Source organism: Lacerta agilis, chromosome 3 (assembly GCF_009819535.1).
Source record: "Lacerta agilis isolate rLacAgi1 chromosome 3, rLacAgi1.pri, whole genome shotgun sequence".
Taxonomy (NCBI): Eukaryota; Metazoa; Chordata; class Lepidosauria; order Squamata; family Lacertidae; genus Lacerta; species Lacerta agilis.
Genome location: NC_046314.1, coordinates 11,707,939 through 11,734,528, shown reverse-complemented (window position 1 = coordinate 11,734,528; position 26,590 = coordinate 11,707,939). Strand labels below are relative to the sequence as shown.

The 26,590-nt window shown below is 43.1% G+C and overlaps 1 protein-coding gene across 1 annotated transcript in view; it reads right to left on the bottom strand.

Annotated features, from left to right (window-relative positions):
• Positions 1-26,590, bottom strand: part of PLCB1 (phospholipase C beta 1) — a 454,706-nt gene that overhangs the window by 63,673 nt on the left and 364,443 nt on the right. The window contains 7 exon segments of the mRNA XM_033142844.1: positions 3,245-3,425; positions 8,306-8,525; positions 14,090-14,143; positions 16,140-16,272; positions 21,871-21,980; positions 23,089-23,193; positions 25,442-25,541. Coding sequence (XP_032998735.1) covers positions 3,245-3,425; positions 8,306-8,525; positions 14,090-14,143; positions 16,140-16,272; positions 21,871-21,980; positions 23,089-23,193; positions 25,442-25,541 — 903 coding nt within the window.

Sequence of the window (26,590 nt, the reverse complement as noted above, 5' to 3'; positions counted from 1 at the left end):
TCTTGCTTCTTGCCTCAGACTTGTCTCATGTTGTTGTATTTAGTTTCTGTCATTATGCTATTTTGTTACAGTATTATTAAAGCTTAGTTTGCAGTTACGTGAGCCACTGAATTTTCCTCAAAGAAAACGAAACTCTGCTGAAGAATGGTGGAATATCCTAAACTTGGGGGAGCGAGGGGATATTGCCAGTTTGCCAGGAGCATTGATTTTGTTAATCATCACAGCACAGGAAGGGATGGGTTTTGCTATTACTTGATGGTAGAGGACATACAGTACATGACTCCTGTCTGAACCCTACTGCAACAAACAGCTGTGTAAGCCTTTGTGAGGCAGAGATGCAAGAGGGCATCAGAGGAGGGAGGGAAGGAAAGAGAGACAGAGGCCAGTGTTGCCCGCGGCACCCCTGACCATCATTCATGGCACCCCAGAGTGCCATGGCACACTGGTTGTAAATCACTGCTCCAGTAACATGCAAAACACACAGAAGGAGGGCCACATGGTGACATTCTTTGCTATGTCACAACCCTGCCATGTTTAAGGAGCAGGAATAACTTGTACCATACAAGGAGAAGTTCTATGCGAACTTATGAAGCTAATTTATACTTGGACAGTGTCATGGGTCTACACACACCAGGACTGTGCCCTCTGACTGTCAGGGTCCTCTAGGGCCTAAGACTTTCCAGTGTCACTACCTGAAATCCTGCTAATTGGAGATCTTGGGTCTTGAACCTGGGATCTTCCATATGCAAAGCATAAACACACTACCTCTGAATGACATGTAAGTCCCTCACTAAGAGAATCCAGTAATGTCCATTTGGCTTATGCTGAGCTTTCAAACCCCTTGCACCAATGCACACCATTTGGCAGGTGCCTTGTGTGCTACTTTGATGGCCTCCTTTCTGATAGTGATTACCAACCACTACAAAGGTTTACACACACACACACACACACTTAACTAACAAGCCTGGGTACCGAACTAGAGTTCTACTTTGCTGAATTCATTTGAATGCATTGCGAATGTAGCATCATTTATAATTGTCAGAATCATTAAAACACTTCCCTGTCTCCTGATAATACAACAAATCACACTGAAAGAGCAACAAATTCCCATATGTTCTATATAAAAGACCATCTGCTGATGAGATGCAAGACAAATCAAATCGCTGTCAACACAACGTTAGATGTGGGAATAGACATGGGCATCACATCACCCTCAAAATTTGCCAAATTTGTACGGAATGAAGCTGCCATTGATGGCTATGCCAGTGCATGACAGTGCACAAACAGTAAACAAATAAGTCAACATTAAGTTCTAGGGTCATTGTAAAAGTGTGGTTGTTCTTCGTTGGGTTGGGTTTGTTTTCTATTTCCATACAAAATGAACACTGAAGCGTCTTCTTATTTTCATTCTGCCAATTCCCAAGCTGAAATCATTTGTTTTGTCTTATGGAAAATACACACGTTTCAGCTTTAATCCATTGAAGTCTCCTCAAAAGTAATGGATAAAATTGCTACACTGATGACTAACTTTACTTCTGATGTGCCAGGCTAGGATTGCAGTCTCCAAGGCTTTGTCTGGCAATAGCTATTCCTAGCATGTCCTCCACTGTCCACCGACCTCTGCCAAGTAGCCCAAAGCAGTGGGACAGTCTTTGCCAGCCCCATTTTGGACCCCAGCATTTATGCCAGGAAGGCCAGTGGGCCAAAGGATGACCTCAAACACAGCTAGTCATCAAAGGAACTAGACTTCTATCCAAACAAAATGATCCACCCAAATCCAGTAGACAGGTCAACATTGTCTCTAGGCTCACTCCTTGCAAAAGTGATCATTTTTTGGTAGGAGAAAAGTAAGGGAGGGCAGCGAAGGTTTTCCATTGACCCAAAGTAGGCCATGAGAAATGCCCTTCCTGCCAGAACCAGACAAATGCCCTGTCTGTAGCAGGGAGGCCTGTAGGGGCTGCTGTGCCAATAGGATTTGGCTTCAAAACCCAATCTTATGAGCTGCTGCACAATCATACCGGCTCCCAAAGGTTCTTTGCAGTTGTAAACAACTCTGCTTGACTGTGGTACACAGATGGAATACTTTGGTAACTTTTGATCTTTTGTACAAGAAAGTAACCAAGTGTGTAAAGAGCATGGTAAAGTACCTCTGACAGCATCCACACGCTGGGGGCAGAATGGAACTATATAATAGTAGCATTCAATTGCCTTCTTCTCTTTTAGCATTCCAAAGCATCTATTACCATCTGATTGGATTCCTGTTTCAGCCCAGAGGGCTGCCCTACATGGGAAGCCTGACCCCACCAGCAGTAGATTTGCAGCTGTAAAAACAATAGCTCCTTTGGGACAATATATGCATAATATCACTTTGCTGTTTATAGCTTGTGCTCTGGCATCCGTTCAGAGCACACATAGTTTCACAGAAGGCTATTTGGCACAAACAATAACTAGTTGGAAGCCATTTTTAGCGACATCCAAGCTCTCGTTTCCAGTTTCGTGGGCCACGCTAATCTAACTGCTTATTCTGGAATGATTTCTGATAATTTAATTAGGCAGAGGATGTTGGTTTCAGCTTCAAAGTCATACGGTGAAAGATGCTCCCCACCATCCAAACTAACAACAAACCAATCAATTATGGCCTAATGTTTGTAGTTCGTGCGGAGCAAATTTGAAAGCTTTGCAAGATGTGGCCTTGTAATGGTACTGTAATCAGAATTAGGAAAGAGTCTGAAAATAAAGTGGCCAGTGATCTAGCTGTATTTGCAATATTGTTCCATACACTCTTTCCACAATTATCCCCATGCCATTGTGAATCCTTATTTTGTTGTTGTTTAGTTGTTTAGTCATGTCCGACTCTTCATGACCCCATGGACCAGAGCGCACCAGGCACTCCTGTCTTCCACTGCCTCCCGCAGTTTGGTCAAAGTCATGTTAGTAGCTTTGAGAACACTGTCCAACCATCTCATCCTCTGTCGTCCCCGTCTCCTTCTGCCCCCAATATTTCCCAACATCAGGGTCTTTTCCAGGGAGTCATCTCTTCTCATGAGGTGGCCAAAGTGAATCCTTATATTCTATTTTATTTCGCAAATTTGTAATGTTAGAGGGATGATAATCAGAAGCACAGAAAGTGAGCACACCTCCACACAGACACATTTCAAGTGGCCCCAAACACAGCTAGTTCTCCATGCAACCTTGATACCAGAGAGCTGCAAATAAAGTGTGGAAGCAAGGTGCTCATACATACCAATTTAATATGTGCTTGCTTCTGGTACTTTTCACTATAATACTGTTCTTGCCGAAGATTAAGCAGCTGTTGCTGTTGCTTTTCCTTAAGCTCTATTAACTTCTGGGACATTTCTGAATCAAGGGTGGTCAACTCTTGTTCAACAGTTGAAGAACTGTGATCTGGGCTGCCAACGTCACCTCTGCAGAGCAATGTGGAACAACAAAAGAAATTCAATGCAAGTTGTGGCAGTACAATGCACACATCCTCCCTTCCCCCCACCCAACCATGATTCATCTCAACTTGGATGTGCAGATGTCATCTGGGTGTTGTGGCTAAGCTACCATAAGCCCAGGGTTCCGCTAAACCATATTTAGAAGCGATGACTCCCATGCATGTTGACCCATGTCAACTTATTTATAAATGTCGCACACACTTGAATTCTCACCCGCTGAGGGCACCCAAGCACAAGCTGTCTCACCATCTGGAAAATGAGCTGAGACATCCTAAGTTAATGGCTATTCAACCTAAGTCAAAACCTCACTTGGTTCCAGAAATGTGAGGGATCACACAGGTTCACCCTGAGGAGGAAGTCTGATTTTACAGTCAGCTGCTTCTTCACTGGTTTAGTAGCTTATAGGAGTGCTCTGCTGACATGAGATGTGCAATGAATAATGTGGCAATTCCTACCAATGGGGATTTTCATTTTGCCCCAACATGTCACAAGGTTTGCACATTGTAGCTAAGTGAATATACATGTTCTATTTTTCAGTGAACTTGTTTTTTCACTGGCTCTTGTGCTCTCACATTCTTTAGGGTGTTCACATAGAGTCTTTCTTCCAGGTAACCCACTGTTTTTACCAGTGGTATAGCATGGGGGAGGCATAGGCAGGGGCATCGCTAGGGGTGCGGGGGGCAGGCCGCCCCGGGTTCCAAGGGAGGGGGGTGACTCTCAGCATGCCCACCCCACAACTCATAAGTTGCTCAGTGCAGCAGCTGGCTTACACAGCACACACTTTGCTTTTTCCTTCCTGCTGGGAAGAGCCACAGAAGCACAGCTCTGCCCAGCCAAGGCTCCACCCAGCAGCCTGGCACATTTCACCAGGGCACTGCCCTCTCAGGGGGCACAAAGGTGCCATCTTCAAGGGGTGACATTTGGCACCTCCACCTAGAGCCTCAAGCACAAGCCAGAGCAAATCCAGTGGCTTTGGGTTTAGGACTCACCACAGCACTGCAAAAGCATTAGCTGTGCTTGCTTTACTCAGTCATTTGTATGCATTGTAGGCATTTGTATGCAAATGAGGTGCCACAAAGCATTGTGGGGGAACGCAGAACGCTCACTGTGACTGGAAGGGGTGTGGGCGGATGTGGGGGGGGGGTGACAAAAAAATCTGCACAGGGTACCACTTGGGCTTGCTACGCCTCTGGGCATAGGGGGGGTTGCCCTGGGTGCAAAATTTGTTAGGGGCACAAAATCTCAACACCCGGTGCTGCCTCAATGCAGCTATGTGGTTCCGTTGCTGGGCTTCGCTGAAAACAGCTTCCCCATGAGAACCAGGAAGTGACCTCTCAAAACAATGGAAGGACTCTTCTTATCTCCGTAGCTGCAATCTCCTGGGTGACACAGATGTCTTGGGCAGTTGAATGTGCATGCTTACTCTATTTCCCTCCTGCGCACCTCTGTGTGGCCCCAGGTAGTGGCAACCCATGCTACACCTCAGGTTCTTACTGCATTGTTTAACATTACATGCACTGCCTAATAGGTTTTGTCCTGTAGGCATGGACCTCCTCAGGCTGATCTGAAGCTCCTCTTTGTTCAAAGGACCCTATAACATTATGCTGCCTGGTAGAAGCTCCAAGGTGCTATCAATGAGTAGCAGCTTGGTGTAACCTCTAAGAGACCAGGACCAGGAAGGTCCTGGTTCAAACCAACACCTCAACCAAGAAGCACACTGGATAACTGGGTGGTAGTTTGGAGGGATGCTATAAGGATAAAATAGGTATGTGTGTTTAAGGGGGGCATGCACACTAACCTGAGCTCCTTTGAAGAAGGGCAGGATAAAAATTAAGTAAATAATAAAAATGAATCAAACAGTGTGCTCTTGGGATATCAAAGAATTGATTTCTACTCTTCCAACCACCTGTTGCTCCTCCTCTGTTTGTCCCAGCTCAGGGTACAGCTGCTATCTATTTGCTACAGAACCTGCTTCCTTCCATGCAAACAAGAATCAGCATACAGTGTGCATGTTTAAAGTCTCCACCCCAAACACTCTTTAATTCCCAGAAATGCGTTAGCACCAAAGCAGACTTAACATATTTCCACTAGGATGCTCTGGTAGAGGGGTTTCTTTGCAGCAATATCAATTATTATTATTTATTTTAAGGAGGCAAGAATGTCAAATGATATGAACAGAAATCACACTCAGAGCCAGGCAAAAACGTAACCATGTGGTGAGATCAGTGAGCAGCAATAGAACAAAATGGAATGAAGACTGGGAGAAACAGTTGGGGGGAAGCAAGCGATGTTGCAAACCCACCAATCGTTTCTCAGCACTGAATCTAATTGCTGATCTTCCAACGACACTCTTGGACTCTATGCATCGCATTTCGGAAGCTGTGGCTTGCATTATTTAAAGAGCCATAGAAAGACCTCCATCAGTCAGCTCAATTCCTTGCAGAACTTGCACACCCCAAATTCATGCACCCTGACGTGCAAGTATTTATTGGCAACCAAAGGACAAAGTTCACAAAAACCAAAGGTCTCTCAAAGGAAGGCGAAGAGAGCAGAGCAGCACACAAAAGCAGAAGGGGGAGAAATATATTTATTCATAAAATGGAATCTGAACAACAAACTCCCCGGGGAGCAGTGCGATATTTTGGGTCTTGGGAAAGAACTGCAACTCTAAAGGGTGAGGTGAGAAGAGGAAGCAATGAAAGGGGCATGTGAAAGAAACAGAGCAACTGTGTAAGCAAGCTAAACAGCAGGAGCAATTTTTTAAAAAATTAAAAATTAAAAACCAAGCCAGCACAAATGAAATACATCAGTCTGCGCCCTGACAGATAATCAGAGGTGTTTACAGCTCTACCCAGGTGTTAAGCTAGTTGCCTAGGAAACCACAGGAATAGAGTCTGAAAGTGAGGGTTTACTTAAGGCCATAGCTATTGCTCGAGAAAGATCATCATCGAGCCTGATAACACTCCCTGTGTTTCGCAGTTTGGGGCTGTTCCTGGACTTAGCCCTGAGCCTAGATGTCCAGGTCTCTGCAGTGGTGAGAAATGCATTTGCATAGATAAAGCTGGCACACCAGCCACACCTGTTCCTTGAGCTGTCTGATTTGGCCATAGTGACCCATGCCTTAGTTACATGCAATCTATGTGGGGCTGCTTTTCAAAAGTGCTCAGAAACTTCATCTTGCTCGAAGAGTCCTGTTAACCAGGACTGGCTACAAGAGAGCATAAGATGCCCTTGTTAAGCAGCTCCACTGGCTACCGGTTTGTTTCTGGGCACAATTCCAAGTGCAGGTTATGACCTATAAAGCCCCATACTGCTAGGTGCCAGCTATCTGAAAGACCATATTCCCTCATACAAAACTGCCCAGGCTGAGAACTTGGTCCCACTACTCTCATTGGCGTGCTTGGTAGGGGTGCAGGAGAGGGCCTTCTTGGTGGCTGCTCCCAGACTTTGAAACTCCCTTCCTAGAGAAGTTAAAGACTGGCAAATGAAGACTTTATCATTCCAACAGGCTTTGGGGAATTGACCGTTTTTAAGGAAAGGGCTGGTGCTGTGATGTTTTTATTGTTATTATCTAGATGTTTTAATAGATTTTGTTTGTGTGTTTGTATGTATTTATGTATGTATGTATGTATGTATGTATGGAGAGAGAAGAGAGAGAGTAGTTTAATTCTGTTGCTGTTTAATTATTATTTTTGTATGTTTTTAGCTGTTTCTATTTTATCTGTATACCATCCGTGAATCCCTGTCTGGAAAAAAGGTCGGATAGAAATAAATGCAACAGCTACTACTACTACTACTACTACTACTACTACTACTACTACTACTAAACAATAAAAAATTTAGTGATTCGTCATCCAGATAAAATCAACTCACTCCTTAGATTCCGGTTTCCAGAGTTGAAGCTTCATACCCATGTTTATTTTTATTCTACACATTCAGATTAAGGATGAAGGCCGACTGCATTTTAAAAACTTTGCATCTGCATCCAAAACTGCGGCCATATTTGGAAGATTAAATCTCCGTCTTTCATTTCCTTCAGGAGGAAGGAAAAGTCCAGTCTAAAAAGCATCTTCAAACACATTCTGCTCTCGGACACCAACTCTCTAAAGGCTGCAATCCTATATTAAGCATTATGGAACTTACTTCTAAGTACAGGGTTGGCTGTGAATTTCTCTGTCAGAGGCAGATGGCATGGTGGGGCTGTGCCTCTTTCCTGACCAGCTGAGTTGCTCTTGGGATATCAAAGAATTGATTTCTACTCTACCAACCACCTGTTGCTCCTCCTCTGTTTGTCCCAGCTCAGGGTACAGCTGCTATCTATTTGCTACAGAACCTGCTTCCTTCCATGCAAACCAGAGTCAGCATATAGTGTGCATGTTGAAATTCTCCACCCCAAACACTCTTTAATTCCCAGAAACGTGTTAGCACCAAAGCAGACTTAACATATTTCCACTAGGATGCTCTGGCAGAGGAGTGAAGCAATGGAGCGGCCGCTGCGGTGCAAAAGTGCCGCTGGAGCCCATCTGGCACTCCTGCAGGCAAGTTTGCACCACTTCAACCTCAGCCCTCCCCTTCTCCACACCAGTATTCAGCAGCAACTCTGTCAGAAGGAGGTCTGGTGAGGGGTGCAGCTCCAACCCACTGCCCACTAATGGGTTTTGTGTCAGTCACTGTCCCACAACAGAAGCTATCTTCCTATGGTGGGAATCTGGGAGGATTCCAAACACCAACCAGGAGTGACATTTGCCTTTTGGTATGGCCCACTGAAATCAGTATGCTACTGCAATAAAGGGAAAAAAGAGAAACTTGGTTTATAAGAGGAGGGATAAACCCTATATACAACATACTTTTTCTTACTGTCTTTTTTAGCTGTTTTCTCCAAAACCGCCCTCCGTCGCAGGTAGTCGTTTTGGATTTCATTATACTTCGTGGTATGTTCTTTTATAAGATCCGTGGTTTTTTTGTGGTGTTTCTTCACAAGGTCCTTCATTTCTTTGTAGTGCTTCTTCTGAAGTTTCACAAACGCTTTCTGTTGCTTTAGCTCCTCGATAGTTTGTGCTTCGACTTCTAAAAATAAGGAGAGGAAAGCTTTCTTTGTCACTATTGCTTCCCATGGACATGAAATGAAAGGCCGCCACCGTGCAGGCTCCACTGGAGAATTTGCAGGGCCGCATCACAATCCTGGGTTTGAACGAAGTCAGCAAAAGAGACGGCAGGTTGCACAACAGCAGAAGCCACGGCATGGGAACGAGAAGGGAGGGTACACAAAGAGAGGGGAAGTGGTGGTTTAAAACAGTAACAGAAGTTTGAGTGAAGCAGGGATGGAGGGCACTGAGGGGGAAATGGTAGTTTTAAGCAGCAGCAGAGGTTTCAGTAAAGCAGGAACAGCTGGGCACATAAGGCAACTGTGGTTTTAAACAACAGCAGAGATTTGACCGAAGAACGGTACACTCCTTCTATCTGGGATGGTCGTCCTCTTCCACCGAGCACGCAGCTTCGGGAGGGACGCACATGGAGCGGTGAGGGAGGAAGGGGACACCCGCCTAGCCAGCCAGATCAGCCGAATCAACCCTGGCGATCAATGGGGTGACAGATGTCGCAGCCAGATCGCCCTCACATAAATGGTATATTTAACCCAAACCAAGATGGCGCCGGCAGTAAGTCTTCTGTGAGCCTCAACAGAGTGAGGAGCTTTTTACAAAATAATAACAATAATACAGAAAGACACTCGGAAAAGTTCAAAGTCGAGCCTGGTATTTCCACCACCGCCGGGATTACCAAGTCTACCAAGTCCAAGCCAGGAATCAGAGAAAGATAAGAAAGGAGAAGCAACTGGAGGAGAAGACTAAAGAAAGGAAAATGGCGCTCAAGTTAATGACATGGAATGTCCGGGGATTGAATCAGAGACCAAAGAGACGCAGAGTGTTTTATAGTATAGAAAAGAAGAATCTGGATATAATATGTTTACAGGAAACCCACATAGCCCGACGTCATAGAAGATTACTACAGAATAAAAAATTAGGCCAAGAGTTTATATCATCGGACAAGGTCAAGAAGAGAGGAGTAGTGATATATGCAAAGGAGAAATACAGCCCAAGACAGCTATTTAAAGATGAAGAAGGGAGATACATCGCAATTGAAATCAATATACAAGGTGAAAAACTTTTGATTCTGGGACTTTATGCACCAAATGATGGAAAGTCAATTTTTTATAAGAAAATACATGATTTGCTGTTGGACTATTTGGATTACAAATTAATTTGCCTTGGAGACTTTAATGGTGCAGTTTCCACATTAATGGACAGATCTCAAAGAACTAAATTAACGAATGATGGGAAACTCCCAAAGACCTTTTTCGAAATGGTGGATAATCTGAATTTGGTGGATTCTTGGAGGTTAAAAAACCCCACAGACACAGAGGCAACATATTTCAGTGAATCTCAGCAGTCATGGTCGAGGATAGATTATATTTGGATTTCGAATGAATTGGCTCCAAAAATACAAAAGGCAGAAATTGGTCCTAAAACTCTTTCAGATCATAATCCGGTACAGTTAAATCTAAAAATGATTTCCAAGGATTCTTTTAGATGGAGAATGGATGACGCTTTGATGAGAGACACCAAGCTAGTAGAAAGAGCGGCGAAAAAGATGAAAGAATATTTTCAGATAAATTGGAGCTCCGAAGTGGAGAAAAGAACTGCCTGGGATGCAAGTAAAGCTGTAATGAGGGGATTTCTCATTAGTGAAAAAGCAAAAAAGAAGAGACAACAAAATGCAGAAATGGAGAGATTGTTGAAATCAATCAAAGAAAAGGAAAAAGAATTAAGAGGACACCCCAGATGTGTTAAAATCCAAAAAGAAATCAAATACCTGCAATCCCAATATGCCAATATAATGAATCAGGACATTGAATGGAAAGTGAGAATGATGAAACAAAGAACATTTGAATCGGCCAATAAGTGCGGAAAACTACTAGCTTGGCAATTGAAGAAAAGACAAAAGGTAAATGTCATCAATACTTTGGTAGTAAATGGAAAAAACGTGGAGAAACCGGAGGAAATCAGATGGTGTTTTCAAAGGTTCTACAAGCAACTGTACAAGGAGGAGAAGATAGATGAAGCAGAAATAGACCGATTTCTGGAAAAGAATGGATTGCAAAAAGTCCCAGAGGAAAAACTAGTTACTCTCAACCACCCAATATCGACACAGGAGATAGAAGACGCAATAAACAACATGCAATTAGGGAAGGCTCCAGGACCGGATGGATTAACAGCAAAATACTATAAGACATTGAAAGACTGGCTATCGCAGCCGCTAAGAGAAGTTTGCAACAAAATATTAGAAGGAGATAGGGCACCAGAGACGTGGAAAGAAGCCTTTATCACACGGATTCCAAAACCAGATACTGATAAGACTCAAATGAAAAATTACCGTCCAATATCCCTTTTGAATGTGGATTATAAAATTTTTGCAAATGTATTGGCTACAAGGCTGAAAAGAGTGTTGAAAGATTATATACATAGAGACCAAGCAGGTTTCTTGCCAGGAAGACAAATTAGTAATAATACAAGAATTATTGTGGACATTTTAGAAAAACTGGAGAGAAACATAAACACAGATGCGGCACTACTGTTTGTTGACGCAGAGAAAGCATTTGATAAAGTTTCTTGGACATTTATGAAAAAGAATCTGGAAAGGATGGGAGTTGGAGAAAAATTCTTGAATGGCATTAAGGCCATCTACACAGAACAAAGAGCTAAAGTAATAGTAAACAGTGTGATATCGGAGGAGTTTGAAGTTGAAAAGGGAACAAGACAAGGGTGCCCTATCTCCCCTTTACTTTTTATTACGGTCCTGGAAGTCCTCCTAAATATGATACGAAAGGACAAACAGATAAAAGGAATTCGTGTGGGAGAGAAAGAATACAAACTACGTGCCTTCGCAGACGATCTGATGTTATCCCTGCAGGAACCGGAAAGCAGTGTCCCCAGAGCCTTGGAATTAATTGAACAATTTGGACTTGTAGCTGGTTTCAAATTAAACAAGCAGAAAACCAAAGTCTTAGGAAAAAATTTGAGTGCAGAACAAATTCAAAGAATACAGGAAGGCACTGGCCTCAATTTTGTTAAAACAGTAAAATATCTAGGTATCAATCTCACAACCAAGAATTTGAACCTGTACAAGGACAATTACGAAAAACTGTGGATGGAAATAAAGAAAGACATGGAGATATGGACAAGATTGAAATTGTCGTTAATGGGAAGAATTGCCGTGATAAAAATGAATGTCCTACCAAGGATGCTGTTTTTATTCCAAGCCATACCAATTTTGGACAAACTGGATTGCTTTAAGAAATGGCAAAAGGACCTATCAAAGTTTATATGGCAGGGCAAAAAGCCAAGAATCAAGTTTAAGATTCTAACAGACTCTAAAGAGAGAGGAGGCTTTGCCCTGCCGGACTTAAGACTTTACTTTGAAGCAGCGGCCTTTTGCTGGCTAAAGGATTGGTTTAAACTAGAGAACGTTGATGTATTGGACTTGGAAGGACACGATAATATGTTTGGCTGGCATGCATACCTTTGGTATGACAAGGTTAAGATCCACAGAACTTTTAAGTCTCATATAGTTAGAAAATCCTTGTATCAGGTCTGGATTAGATATAAAGACTTGTTAGAGAGAAAGACCCCTAGATGGATCTCTCCAGTGGAGGCCAAGGCCTATAAGAGACCGAACATGTCTGCAAATTGGTTAAGATATATGGACATATTGCAGCAGGAAGGGGACTCTTTTAAGCTAAAAAGCTATGATCAAGTGAAAAGCCAGGTCCCCGACTGGCTGCATTATCATCAGGTGTATGAAACATTTAAAATGGACAAAAAAGTTGGTTTTCAAGTAGAAAAATCAAAACTGGAAACAGAACTGATAGAATCGAACTTTAAAAACCTTTCCAAAATGTATAATCTTTTGCTAGAGTGGCATACGAAAGATGAACTGGTTAAATCGTCAATGATAGATTGGGCGAAAGATGTAGGACATAATATTATGATGGATGACTGGGAGAGATTGTGGCAAAAAGGTATTAAATTCACTGCTTGTCATAGTTTAAGAGAAAATATAATGAAAATGGTTTACAGATGGTATTTGACACCAGTTAAGATAGCAAAGATGAATACCAAAATGTCAGATGTATGTTGGAAATGTAAACATGCGAAAGGTACCTTTTTTCATATGTGGTGGTTGTGCCCAGCGGTAAATGCTTTCTGGGATAAGATTTATAACGAACTCAAGAAAGTAATGAAGGTTACCTTTTGTAAGAAACCAGAGGCATTTCTTCTGAGCATAACTAATGAAGAGATACCCAGTCAGGATAGAGTGTTTTTTATGTATGCCACAACAGCAGCTAGAATTTTATTGGCAAGAACATGGAAAGGCGAAGAGATACCAACGGTGGAAGAATGGCAGATGAAGATGATGGAGTATATGGAACTCGCAGAACTGACCGCCAGAGTCCGAGACCAGAGGGAGGAGAAGGTGTCACGGGATTGGAAGAAATTCAAAGACTACCTAGTTAAATCAGTAAAATTGAATATTTGAGCAGAATTAAATAGAATAGCGGCTTTAGCAGGTTTATGTTAGATAAAATTGTTAGCAAGATATTTTTGTGTGAAAGATTTATTTGTTAGAAAATATGTTAAGATTTGGTGTTTAAGTTAAGATATGATTAAGTAAAGTAAAGTATATTAAAAACTGAGCAAATGTGAATAGAATAAGATACAAAGCTACCTAGAAGATATATATGATTTTGAAGACAGTGGAGGGAATGGGGGAAGTCCCCTAAAACAGAGAAGATAGTAACAAGAACAGTAAGAGGATAAGTGTTAGTTTAAAGGTTTGTATATGCTTCTTTTTATTGTAATTGTATGATTGTGTTTTTGTGCTGTGTTTATGTATTGTATCTCTGTATTGTTAATGTTGGTGTTTATGTTATGTTTTCCTTTTGTCTTAATAGAAAATAATAAAATCTTATAAAAAACAAACAAAGTCGAGCCTGATAAAGAATCCGGGAGCCACCAGGAGGTATTTTAAACCTCCCCTTTCTCTCCTGAGGCTTTTTACCAGCTTTTTATCTGCCCTTTGTAATCCTGGGGAAGCCATTCAAATTTCCCAAGGCCATCCAGTGCTATTTGAGGCTATCTGAGGCTAATTACTATCTGAGCTCCTTTTGAATAAGGCCCTAGCACACGGCTAGAGAAGATAACTCAAATGGTACTTACAAGAGATTTGAATAAAGCAGTGATGGAGAGACACTGGGGAAACAGCAGGGGTTTGAATAAAGCAAGGATGGAAGAAAACTGAGGGGGGAAGTGGCAGCTTTAAACAATGGCAGAAGTTTCAGTGAAATGGGCAGGTATGTTATTAATAACTACTGGTTTAAGTTAACTTGCTTCTAACGTTCCATTTCATCAGTATTTTTTTTTAATGAACATTTTATATTCCATGTAAAACACTCAGGAGTTAAGGATGATTAAGCGGTTTATAAATCCTGTTTAATAAATAAATAGAATCAGGTTGCACTTCCTTCACACAAAAGATCAAGAGATCCCGCTGTATACCAACCACACGTTTCTTACCTGTCAGGACACTCTGGATAAGATCTTCTGTTTTTGCTGGCACTTTCACAGAACCTAGATGTAAAATGCCATCAATAGTCAGTTGTTTGGAAATGAACAATATATGGCCTCAAGGCTATAGACACACAGGTTTCCTTTTTAAGGTGAGAAAACATCATTTAAAAAAACCATCTCTCCACATCCTCCTAATTCATGGAAGCTGTGATTGCTCTTTTTACAAAAAAGACAGTGAAACTTGTTTGATTAGTCATACCTGGCATATTTTCATAGATGTGTCTATGGATACTGACTTGAAATCCACCCGCCCCCTGCCCCCCCCCCCGATCCCAAAATCCTTACTACCTTATTCACAGATAATAGAGCTAGAAGTTATTTCAGAAGTTTGCTAGATCAGGTGAATAGGGTGAATGAGGGAGTGTTTCTTATGAGTCTTCTTAGCTGTAATAATGGTGGTAGCCCTCCAAGCAGCTATATGTCATTATTTCCTTGTCCTTCTTTGTTGCTGTTTTTGCTACCATCACCTATTTCATGCATTGCTCTTCTCTTTCATCCAATACAATGAGTGAAACTAAACTTCACAAAAACTGAACGGAAAACAAATAAAACTTAGGGGGTTTTGTGCATGATGTAGTGCAAAATCCAGATAGAAAACAGTTGCGATGTGATCCACAAGCAAGTCCAGGACCCTCAAATCATGTTGATCTTCTGGGGGGGGGGAAATGGGCCAAACGAATTCCTCCACAATCCTGAGTGCCTCTCAAGTGGCTTCTCGTGAGTCTGAGATATAAAAGCATGTCACAATGCAACCCGCATTCCCCTGTTTTCCAAAACTCAGAAGGGTGAAGATTGTCCATTCCTTACTCATAGCTATTCCTTACTCGTTTTCTCTGCAAAAGGAAAAGGAAGAGGTGCAAGAAGTTCAACTTGCCAGTGGTTGCCTGCAAAAAAATCTACTGATTGACAATATGGTGAAACGGATCCAAATAGGGCATGAGCAAAAGCACTCTGCAAAACTGCATCCAGTTCAATGAGCTTCATGACTGACAAGGGATATGAACCTGTGTTGCCTGATCCAACCAGTGTTCATTGGGGCTGATAGGGCAGAAGGCAGGGAGGTTAACAGCAGGTGGAGCCAGAGGTGATGACAGGAAGGGCAACAATGGGACTAAGGAGGAGGAATCTGACATGCAGTGTCAGCTCCTGGCCTGCTTGTAAGAAGGCAGGCAGCTGGGGGCTGGTTGAAGGCAGACTGAGTGCCCATTTGCCATAATGGTCCAACCTCCAGCGGATGTAACCCAGTTTGTTACACTCAGTTGGAGCACAATAATGTATACAGATAGCTAGCATTCTTCTACCAGGCCTTTCAGCAATTGCAATAGAGCTGCCAGGCAGCGGGTTTTCTACATGGGAGGGTAGCAAAGGAGTGAGATTTTGTTACGGGTGTTGTCTTTCAAAAGCAAGCCAATACAAATGTACTGGTGGGTTTTATATATCTCACAAAAGAGAAAGCGGAAGGGGGAGGGAAAGAAAAGGGGCTGGCCTAATTCCTATTTTGTTCTAATAGTTTTTGAACACGAAGAACAAAGACGTCTATTCAGCTGGGTTATTTTCCCTCATGTTGTTGTTGTTGAGTCGTTCAGTCGTGTCCGACTCTTCATGACCCCATGGACCAGAGCACGCCAGGCACGCCTATCCTCCACTGCCTCCCGCAGTTTGGCCAAACTCATGCCAGTTGCTTCGAGAACACTGTCCAACCATCTCGTCCTCTGTTGTCCCCTTCTCCTTGTGCCCTCCATCTTTCCCAACATCAGGGTCTTTTCCAGGGAGTCTTCTCTTCTCATGAGGTGGCCAAAGTACTGGAGCCTCAACTTCAGGATCTGTCCTTCCAGTGAGCACTCAGGGCTGATTTCTTGAAGGATGGATATGTTTGATCTTCTTGCAGTCCATGGGACTCTCAAGAGTCTCCTCCAGCACCACAATTCAAAAGCATCAATTCTTTTCCCTCATAGAAAGACACTATAAAAACGACACAGTACAGTCTAGTTCTTACCTGGTGTTGGTTGGCTGGGAGTAACCTGTGTGGATGGTTTTGGGGTGAGGGAAGCGGTGCAGTTTACTCCATTTTCAGCTGGTGCCGGCTTGGGTTCAGTGTGAGCTTCTGAAGGAACATCTCCCTGTTCTGCCTGACAATACAAAACAATTCCCATAAATGTGCAAGGAGTCAAGCAATATTATAGGAGACATGCTACACTCGATTCTGGTTATTTAATTCCTATACCACTTAATACATTCTAAATATCTCTAAGCAGTGTACAGAAAACTAAAACGACAACAGACAACTTAAACAAAGTATTGCAAAATGACACAGTCACAGAAATAAAAGTTACATGAATATAAAGTTAGGTAAAGGTAAAGGGACCCCTGACCATCAGGTCCAGTCGTGTCCGACTCTGGGGTTGCGGCGCTCATCTCGCTCTATAGGCCGAGGGAGCCGGCGTTTGTCTGCAGACAGCTTCCGGGTCATGTGGCCAGCATGACAAAGCTGCTTCTGGCGAACCAGAGCAGAGCACGGAAAGCCGTTTACCTTCCCGCTGGAGCGGTCCCTATTTATCTACTTGCACTTGACGTGCTTTCGAACTGCTAGGTGGGCAGGAGCTGGGACCGAGCAACGGGAGCTCACCCCGTCGCAGGGATTCGAACTGCCGACCTTCTGATCAGCAAGCCCTAGGCTCTGTGGTTTAACCCACAGCGCCACCTGGGTCCCAATGAATATAAAGTTACTAATATATAAAAATCATTATCAATTCGTTTTCCTTTTGACACATGCTTCTGAGATTAGGGTACCTGGCGAATAGCTTGTACGTGGATTCCACTTCCAATGATGCACAACTCTCTACCCTTAGCCAGTTGTACTCACATGCTAAGATTTATTCATATTGCAAGCTTGCTGGGGGAGTTTGTACCGTACCTGGCACAAAGTGACCCTAATTTACCTTTCAGAAAGAACTTACAAAATACCTCTAGTGCTCTTAAGAAATAGCTGCCATTACGAGTTTCAGCTCCTCTGATTACTTACCAGGGGAAAAAATAGTCTTTTGCAAAAACAAACGCCTAGAATTAATAATAGAAATCTCACGCTGCAATAAACAATAGACTGCAGTACTATTACAACTTTTAGGAATAAACTGTCCAGTATTTAAATATTTCTATATACACCCGCATAGACCCACTTAAATGTATGCAAATGATAAGTCATGTTCATCCAACCAAATCCCAATTAATTAGCCCTAACGGTGGGATGCTGCAATAAAAGCACTTATTAGGGTCTCTTGTATCTAGGTCTTTCTTGAATAACATGCTCCTATTTTATATTCCCATTCCCAGAAGACAAGGTCGATGCCCTCCAACAAGCACAGAAATATGATTTCTGCATGTAGGTCTCAGTACACCACTGATTAATAACATTGTACTATGCAGATATAAATATAATCTAACAGAACACACCAGTCACCACCAGTGAACCGAACATGGGGAAAAAATTACTGCTCTGTTCTCCCCAGATTAATGTCCCAGAAGTCTGATTACTAATTCACCCCCAAGACACATGAGTTGTTCCCAGGACAGCTTACCCATAGTTATATTCAACAGATAAGCCTATGAAGCAGTACCTCTATCCTTGCTGCATGCTCGGATGAATGTGCCTGCATCACACAACCTGCTTAGGCATTCCCCACAACCTTTCCTTCCTCGCCAGCACTCAATGCCCATGTTCAGAGCTCGTTCTTTTTTTTACTACACAAGAATCATCTCAACACTCGCTTTACTAGTGGCCGCAGTCATCAAAATGCATCACCGATTTCCATTGCACAAATGGAGTGGCGATGAAGGCGCACAATCTGAGAGTGCCGTTAGGCAGCAATGCGCAAAATGTATGTAGGGAGACCTGTTGCCATGGTACCTCACTGGATTAGTTTCTCAGGCAGCTTCGGTAATAAATTGATTTGGAGGGTGTGTGAGTTCTCTCCCTAAAACACTTCAACATTTCAAAATGTGTTACAGGTTCAGCAGTGGGGGAAAGAGTTTAAAAGATCATAGCACAAATACATTACGCTGGAAACTTGCTCAATATTCCCACCCATGAACGCCGCATACTACAAATGATTTTTTTCCCCACTGCACCAGTTCAACTCTTCAGAAGATACAGAACATAACCAGGCTCTGAACATTACTGTATATCCCTTACCCATCTCTGGCACGCAGCGAGGGGGAAGAAGGCTTTATGTTTGCTTCCTCTACTTGCTTATGTTTGCAAGCTGCTTATAGAATCATAGAATCATAGAGTTGGAAGAGACCACAAGGGCCATCCAGTCCAACCCCCTGCCAAGCAGGAAACACCATTAAAGCATTCCTGACAGATGGCTGTCAAGCCTCCGCTTGAAGACCTCCAAAGAAGGAGACTCCACCACACTCCTTGGTAGCAAATTCCACTGCCAAACAGCTCTCACTGTCAGGAAGTTCTTCCTAATGTTTAGGTGGAATCTTCTTTCTTGTAGTTTGAATCCATTGCCCCATGTCCGCTTCTCTGGAGCAGCAGAAAACAGCCTTTCTCCCTCCTCCATATGACATCCTTTTATATATTTGAACATGGCTATCATATCACCCTTCAACCTTCTCTTCTCCAGGCTAAACATACCCAGCTCCCTAAGCCGTTCCTCATAAGGCATCGTTTCCAGGCCTTTGACCATTTTGGTTGCCCTCCTCTGGACACGTTCCAGCTTGTCAGTATCCTTCTTGAACTGTGGTGCCCAGAACTGGACACAGTATTCAAGGTGAGGTCTGACCAGAGCGGAATACAGTGGTACTATTACTTCACTTGATCTAGATGCTATACTCCTATTGATGCAGCCCAGAATTGCATTGGCTTTTTTAGCTGCTGCATCACACTGTTGACTCATGTCAAGTTTATGGTCTACCAAGACTCCTAGATCCTTTCACATGTACTGCTCTCAAGCCAGGTGTCACCCATCCTGTATTTGTGCCTTTCATTTTTTTTTTGCCCAAGTGTAGTACTTTACATTTCTCCCTGTTAAAATTCATCTTGTTTGCTTTGGCCCAGTTCTCTAATCTGTTAAGGTCATTCTGGTGTGATCCTGTCCTCTCGGGTATTAGCCACCCCTCCCAATTTGGTGTCATCTGCAAATTTGATCAGGATACCCTCAAGCCCATCATCCAAGTCATTGATAAAGATGTTGAATAAGACTGGGCCCAAGACAGAGCCCCGGGGCACCCCACTAGTCACTTCTCTCCAGGATGAAGAGGAGCCGTTAATGAGTACCCTTTGCTTACTTCCCTGGACATATTTATAATCTAATTGGATTTGTTTCCAATGGCGTTGCCTCTCAAATACAAATGGCAGAATAAGATTGCTGCTACTGGGTTAGCAATCTTGGGGCTTATTCCACTCTTCTGAAAGAAAAACTATCTGGCAATAAGGCTCCTTCACCTGACACTGACCTGTTTCTAAGGCTAGGGAGGAGCTTCTATTAACAGTCTTCCAGGTGCCCACTGCTCATGTCATACATTGGCCATGCTGGTTAGGTTGATGGTAGTTGGGAGTCCTACAACATATGGAGGGTGTGATGAACCCCACCCCTCAATTACTAAAATCGTGTCCAAAAGGGTACAGGGGTGGAATCAACCCCCCCTCCAACTCTGTTCGCCTCAAAACAAACCCCTCTGACTTCAAGGACTTATTAGTAATGAGAACCTAATTCCAGCTTTCGTGGCCTGGTATCCTCAATACTCTGGGTTACTTAAATGAACAACCTCTTGCCTACAGTAAAGGGCCTCACTCAGCTCGGATCCCCACTGTATCAATTTGCCTCACCACTCTGGCAACCTTGTGGCACTCTAGGTTTCACCATCTAACCCTTTTCTGTGTCACTCTAGGACACAAACTATCACCTCCCTTTCCTCAGGTAAGTTTTGCCCTTTCTTGAGTCCACACCTCTGTGAGATTTGGTACCCTGCTGGACCAATAATGACGATTCCTCCTTGGCACCAAAAAGAACTGAACTTTATTTTCTTGAGAACATAGTTGATGTAAAGATTCATGCATTCACAATCTTAGTTGTAGTAATACAGAAACATCTTTCAATCTATAGTTTCATGTTAAACTAATCCTAACCTAAACCACCACTATCCTGGCCCCACACCCTTCTTCTTCCCTGTCTCCACACACACCCTCCCTCTTCTCAACTGTCAAAATGGCTGTTCCCTCCTTTTAAACCGGGGACCGCCCTGCCCCCAAAGGATGAGCTGTCAGTTAAGTTGAAGGTGGATTAACTCCTTCTGAGCTGGGAGGTAATAACTCCTCCACCCTAGGGCCAATCCGTCATAGAGGGCACCAAGGCTGGGGGGAGGCTGCCATATACACTCCTAAAAGGAAATTGATATCAGATGCAATTGCCTCTAGCTGGTGCTAAATGCAGCCCATTCCTTTCTGCCCTTGCACTATGAGAAAACCTGTGACCCGAAGGAGATAGGATTAATAAGCATGAAGCTGGGGAATGGAACACTGAACTGTCTTCATGCAGCAGCTCACCCAAAAGCAGTCTGGGGATTTTGACTCTTCCCTTTGACACTGAAGAGACTTACAGGAAGGGACAAACACAGCACACAGCTCACCGATGGATCAGCCAACGGCTAACATTCAGGAAAGTGAGATGGATGAAATGAGAACAGCTACAATGACTTAATAGGACCTGGGTTCCGAGATGGTGGGGACAAGATAGGCAATGTGATGTATCAGAGAGCACAGAGGCTTGTATCTGTATTTCATTACTTTATAGAAGCCACCTTGGGATAGAAATACAATGATCACTTAGCTAATGAAGAGATGCAGCCATCTCTGTGGTTATTTATTACAAATATCATTCTGCCTGGGTCCAAAATGCAGCTTCTTTGTGTGTGTGCATGTGGAGAAGATGGTTATACAAGTCCTTCTCATCTGCTGCTGACATGCAGCTGTTTCAAAGACAGAGGAATTGTTTGCAGAGGGATCCCTCACCTGGCACTGAAATACAACTGCATCTTAGGCCACACAGCAGATTTATCAGGCATTCTAGTGCACTTAAGGCACTAAGCTAGAGACTTGCACACAATCAGAAGGACCGTTTATTTGAATGTGAAATCTTAGCATAGATCAGGCTTTCAGACAACCGCAAATCTATCACCATATCACAAACATGCTTGAGCAAAACTGCAAAGTGGCCAAGCTGAACCAAACATTCTGCTACCTGGTATGTCTTTATCCTCTTCTACTCCATGGAATTTTTGCTACGTTTATTTTTGTTGTGGTACTGTGACATTTGCAAAAAAGCAGATGTGAAATGAAAAGGGGACAAAATATGGGCAACAAAACCAGACTGTATCGTTCAGAAAAACATCCATTATTCAGTCAATAAATAATTTTGAATGAGCCTGGGATGTTTTCCTTATCAAGAACACGGTATTGCGAATCAAATGGGCTGGGCAGTGTAAATCTAGATTTATATCCCCTTTCCATATGTGGAATTAATATTTAATATTATAGTCCCAGATTTGTGTGAACAGATTTGGCATTAATGGCAGGAGGAGTGGAGGGGGCATGTGGAGTCTGAATCACGGCAGATCTACCACGGCCAAACTCCCTTTTCCATTTCTTGGGGGCATTTTGTGCTATCCGCAGTGCATCATCAAAGCAGTCCCTCTGCTACATTTCTTCAAGCCCAAATTCTCACCTCTTTCCTGACTTCTTCTTCATCCTCCAGAGTCAGCGCTGCCAACTGATTTGCTCTCTGCTCCATCAAATTCACATATCTGATGGGGTTGGATAATGCCTCGATAACATCTGGAAATGAAACAGGAATTTAGAATCAAACTTTGATTTGGTTTCAAAGGGCTATATTTATCTATCTGTTTTACAGATATGAAACAATCATTTTACAATCCTAAGGTTGTTCTTTGCATTTCTAATAAGAAATCAACATAGAATAGAGTCATTCTAGTTTTCCTTGCAGAAAAACAACAACAGCTGGCTGTGTTTTATTATCTTCCTCCCACACTGATAGGACAAATCTATACAATGAGACTGACTCTCAAGTAAGTGTGCATACCCTTGCAGCCTAAATTCACAAGTGACACATGGTAGACTAAAATATATCCATAGCACTGATTATGAGAGATGGAGTGCCTATTCTACAGCCTCTTTAAAGATAGAGAATTAAGGCACAGAGAACACAACTTGCAAAGAACTCTTCCAGATTCTCCATTTGCTCCGGGATTTGGACTCAGATCTGCCCAGTCTGATCGTCATCAACCATCTATTTTAAAATAGACTACATCAGTAGTCTAAAAGGAAAAGGCAGCACTATGGAACTAAAGAACACTGTGTGGAATCATTGACAACTACAGCGGTAACTGTACATCATGTTGGACAACAACTTCTTACAACACACATTACAATTTCTTGATATCTAAAAGGTAAAGGGACCCCTGACAGTTAAGTCCAGTTGTGAAAGACTCTGGGGTTGCAGCACTCATCTCGCTTTACTGGTTGAGGGAGCCGGCGTTTGTCCGCAGACAGTTTTTCCGGGTCATGTGGCCAGCATGACGAAGCCGCTTCTGGCGAAACCAGAGCAGCGCACGGAAACGCCGTTTACCTTCCTGCTGGAGCAGTACTTATTTATCTACTTGCACTTTGACGTGTTTTCAAACTGCTAGGCTGGCAGGAGCAGGGACCGAGCAACGGGAGCTCACCCCGTCGTGGGGATTCGAACCGCCGACTTTCCAATCGGCAAGCCCTAGCCTCAGTGGTTTAGACCACAGTGCCACCCACGTCTTGATAGCCACTGGATGTCAATACAGCTTGTTACTGCTGATCAGTGTATGAACTTCATATAATTTCAAAAACACAAACCCAAAATGTTCAATTTGATGCCCAGGGGTTTTATAGTTACCTGCGTAAGTATCGGGTACGTAATCTTTAACCTCTATGTATACAAATAAGGCTGGCAGTGTCAAGGGCTGATTCCTTTCATTCCTCAGGCAGATATAGTGATAGCCTAGAAAAGAAAGCAGGACAAGGTCAACAGTATTTTTTTATAATTGACCACTGCAGTGTAATAGGCATAAAGGTGACCCATGAGGTGCTGGAAATGAGCCAAGGTCCCTAAACACAGCATCCTACTCCTTAGCAATTTCCCCGACACGCTTCATTATCACAGATGCTCTAACTGTGGAAGGCAGGGAGTGCTTGTAATATTCGATGCAGAACTTCCACCCTTAAGCAATGTGTGTAGAAACAGGTATGGCCTCCACTGCAAACAACAGTTTTGAAGAAAAAAATATGGCAAATGTTTACTGTTGGAATGACTGAAATACTAGGGAGCACACATCTGGGACTCTCGGAAAATAGTCTGCTTCCTTAGGGACCCGTTTTGGAGCTCCCCTTGGGACCTATGTTTATGCGATAGAATACTAAAGACAGTGTTAGTGCCTTGGCTATACCTGTTTGCAGATTTTCAGTGTGCTAAAAATAAAGAAATGCTCTTTTTGTGGCACGGAAGAAGAGTATATGGAATTCTTGGAGGCAAGTCATTTCAATTTCTCTGCTAAAATCCTGACTATATTTTAACAGCACTATTGGTCGATTACAAATCATTTAGTAAGAACTAGGCACGGCTGAGAACCCCTAATCTCTCCCTGTTTTAAATTGGGGGCATAAGCAAGACTAGCAGCAGGAATGGAGGAGGTGTTTGAAACAGAGGGTTCCCTCCCTTCCCCTTCTTCTACCCAAAGTCATGTTGGTTTGCAGATTGCTGAGAAGCAAAACAATGTGACTTTATCAGCCCTGGAGATAAATCATCCCCAATTAGCCACTGGGTTTTGCTTTATTAGTGTGCTATCTGGGAGAAGGAGGGAAAGAGGGAGAGGCTCCCCCTTTCTAAACTCTTTGTGTGCCCTTTCTGCTGGTCTCACCACAACTTGGAAAGGAAGGGCAGGGAAGTGGAGTTAGAATATGTTCTTGGGAGGGCTGGTAGGGAGAGCAGGGGGCACTGGGAATCATATAATCATAGAAGTGCAGGGTTCAAAGGTGCCCCAAGAGTCATCTAGTCCAACATTTTGCAGCTTGTTAATACCTTCTAAGGTAGACTGCAGTGAGCTTCCAAGGTCCATTCCCAGAGCTGGTGATGTTTGCTGGCATCGTCAGTAAGGACAGTATATAGAGGAGGAGGGTAAAGGAACAGGCAGGGCGATGGGGGGAAGGATGGAAAGTGAGCATTGCAGGGGGCTGAACTGGATGAGCAGATCTCCAATTCTATGATCTATGGCTGATACTGTCAAAGCTGGGCTCTCAAGCTGCGATAAGCTTGAAAAAACCTGGCACACTAGAGTCCTCATAGTTCAGCTTTCAAGGTACACAGAGAACCTGCCCTCTTAGTTCATTTGGCTCATTCCCTCATTCAAAGGTGCAATTGGGTAGGCAGTCTGCTCTGGATGGGTTTACACTCTATCTGAAGGAGCAGGTGTGTTGCTTCAGGGCACTCCTTGACCCAGTGCTGACACTGGAGGCTCAAGAAGCAGCAGCAGCAGCACAAAAGCGCCTGTCTCCTAACTACGTCTGTTCCTGAACTGATGCAGCCTAGCCACAGTGGTGGTCCACGTTCTGGTAACCTCCCAATTAGACTACTGCACCATACTCTACATGGGGCCACCACTGAAGATGATTCAGAAGCTTCAACCAATGCAGAATGCAGCTGCCAGAATGCTGAGCAGCATAGCTAATGGGAATCATTTAACACAAATTCTACAGGATTTGCACTGAGCTCCATTCATGGCATTAATGTTAACTTGTAAAACTCCAAATGCATTGCAGCATAAATATCTGAAAGGGCACCTCTCCCTGTATCATATTGCCACTGTATTAAGTTCTTGATGTCCTCCCAATGAGTAGAACCCCTAGCACAGTGACACAAGATAGGGCCTTCACTGTAGTGGCACCCTATTCATAGAACCCCCTTCCCTGGGAGGTACAGCTGGTGCCACTTTTTTCTGGCTTCCAGCGCTAGTTGAAACCATACCAATTCACTCAGGCAGTTGGATGAACTGATTTAATAAAGCCAGCTTTAAACAGATTTACATCCTTCTGTGGTACTATTAATTGAGATTTTGGTCTTGGTTTTGACTGTTAGCTTGATGTGTTTGTTTGTTTGTTTGAATGTTGTAAACTGTCCTGGAATCATAACTGGGGAAGAGTGGTCCAGAGATTAAACAATAAATAAAGTGAATAAGAAGCCCAGATTGCCCTACCTGGTCGAATTGCTGATACAGGCAATATCCGATGACCAATGAATTTCCCTCCTTCTTCATAGGCTGCTATCCTCAGACATGCCAGGGAAGGCAGAACAACCTAAATAAATATATTTTTGGGGAAATAATAATAATAATAATAATAATAATAATAATAATAATAATATATTATTTATACCCTGCCCATCTGGCCGGGTCTCCCCAGCCACTCTGGGCGGCCAGTATTTAATGTTTTCTGACACACCTTGGGCACAAAGCAGGAATACTGAGACACACGCTTTTCAGCAAGTTAACATTGGTAGCAATCTTACATTTTTCGCAGTGCTGCAACAGTTCATTCCTGGATGAATACACATGATAGTTGAACTAGCCTGATCTGCAGATCTCAACTCACTTCTTAAATATCAGAAAGAGCTGGTGACCAGGACATTGCTACCTGTCACACACCCTTGCCATCACCATATATTTATCTTTCTCTGTGTCTCTTAGCAACAGATGTGATGTCATAGTAGTCCTCCTAACTAGGCAAGCACATATGTCACAGTCCATCTGGCTATGCTTTGATCAAACTGCTCCTTTTCCAGCATTTCAGCCTCAACTGATGACACCCAGGATCTTGGAAACCCTACAGTTGACTGCTTCTAGATATTGTAGAACTGGAGATGGGTAGAGGGTAGAATCCATTGATTCCAAATTCTGGGTTCGATAAGCACCCTCCCCCCGCCATACAGCAATACACCACAGAAGTATGTGCCCTAGACTTTCATATGACACATTTGGTGGTGGTGGTGGTGGTGGGGGAAGCCTGACCGATTTTGAGAGCAGGTGGGCAATGTTTATAAGATGGAATAGTTCTCACAATTGGACTGTTCGCTTGATTTTACACAGCTGAAAGAGGATCTCACTTTTCAGGTCAAATTCCAACACTTGTTTGCTTTGAAAAATAATCTACCATAAACTTGTACAATTAGATTAAACATGTCGTTTGCTAAGGGTTTTCATTGTTCCTCCATAATCCCTTTTATTATTAGAAAACAAGAGATGTGGCAAGTTTTTCTTTCCCTGTGTAGCACCTAAAAATAAACTCATTATATACTCTCTCTCCAGAATTACTTTTAAGATTTCTGGGGGATGGGGCAGGACCTATCT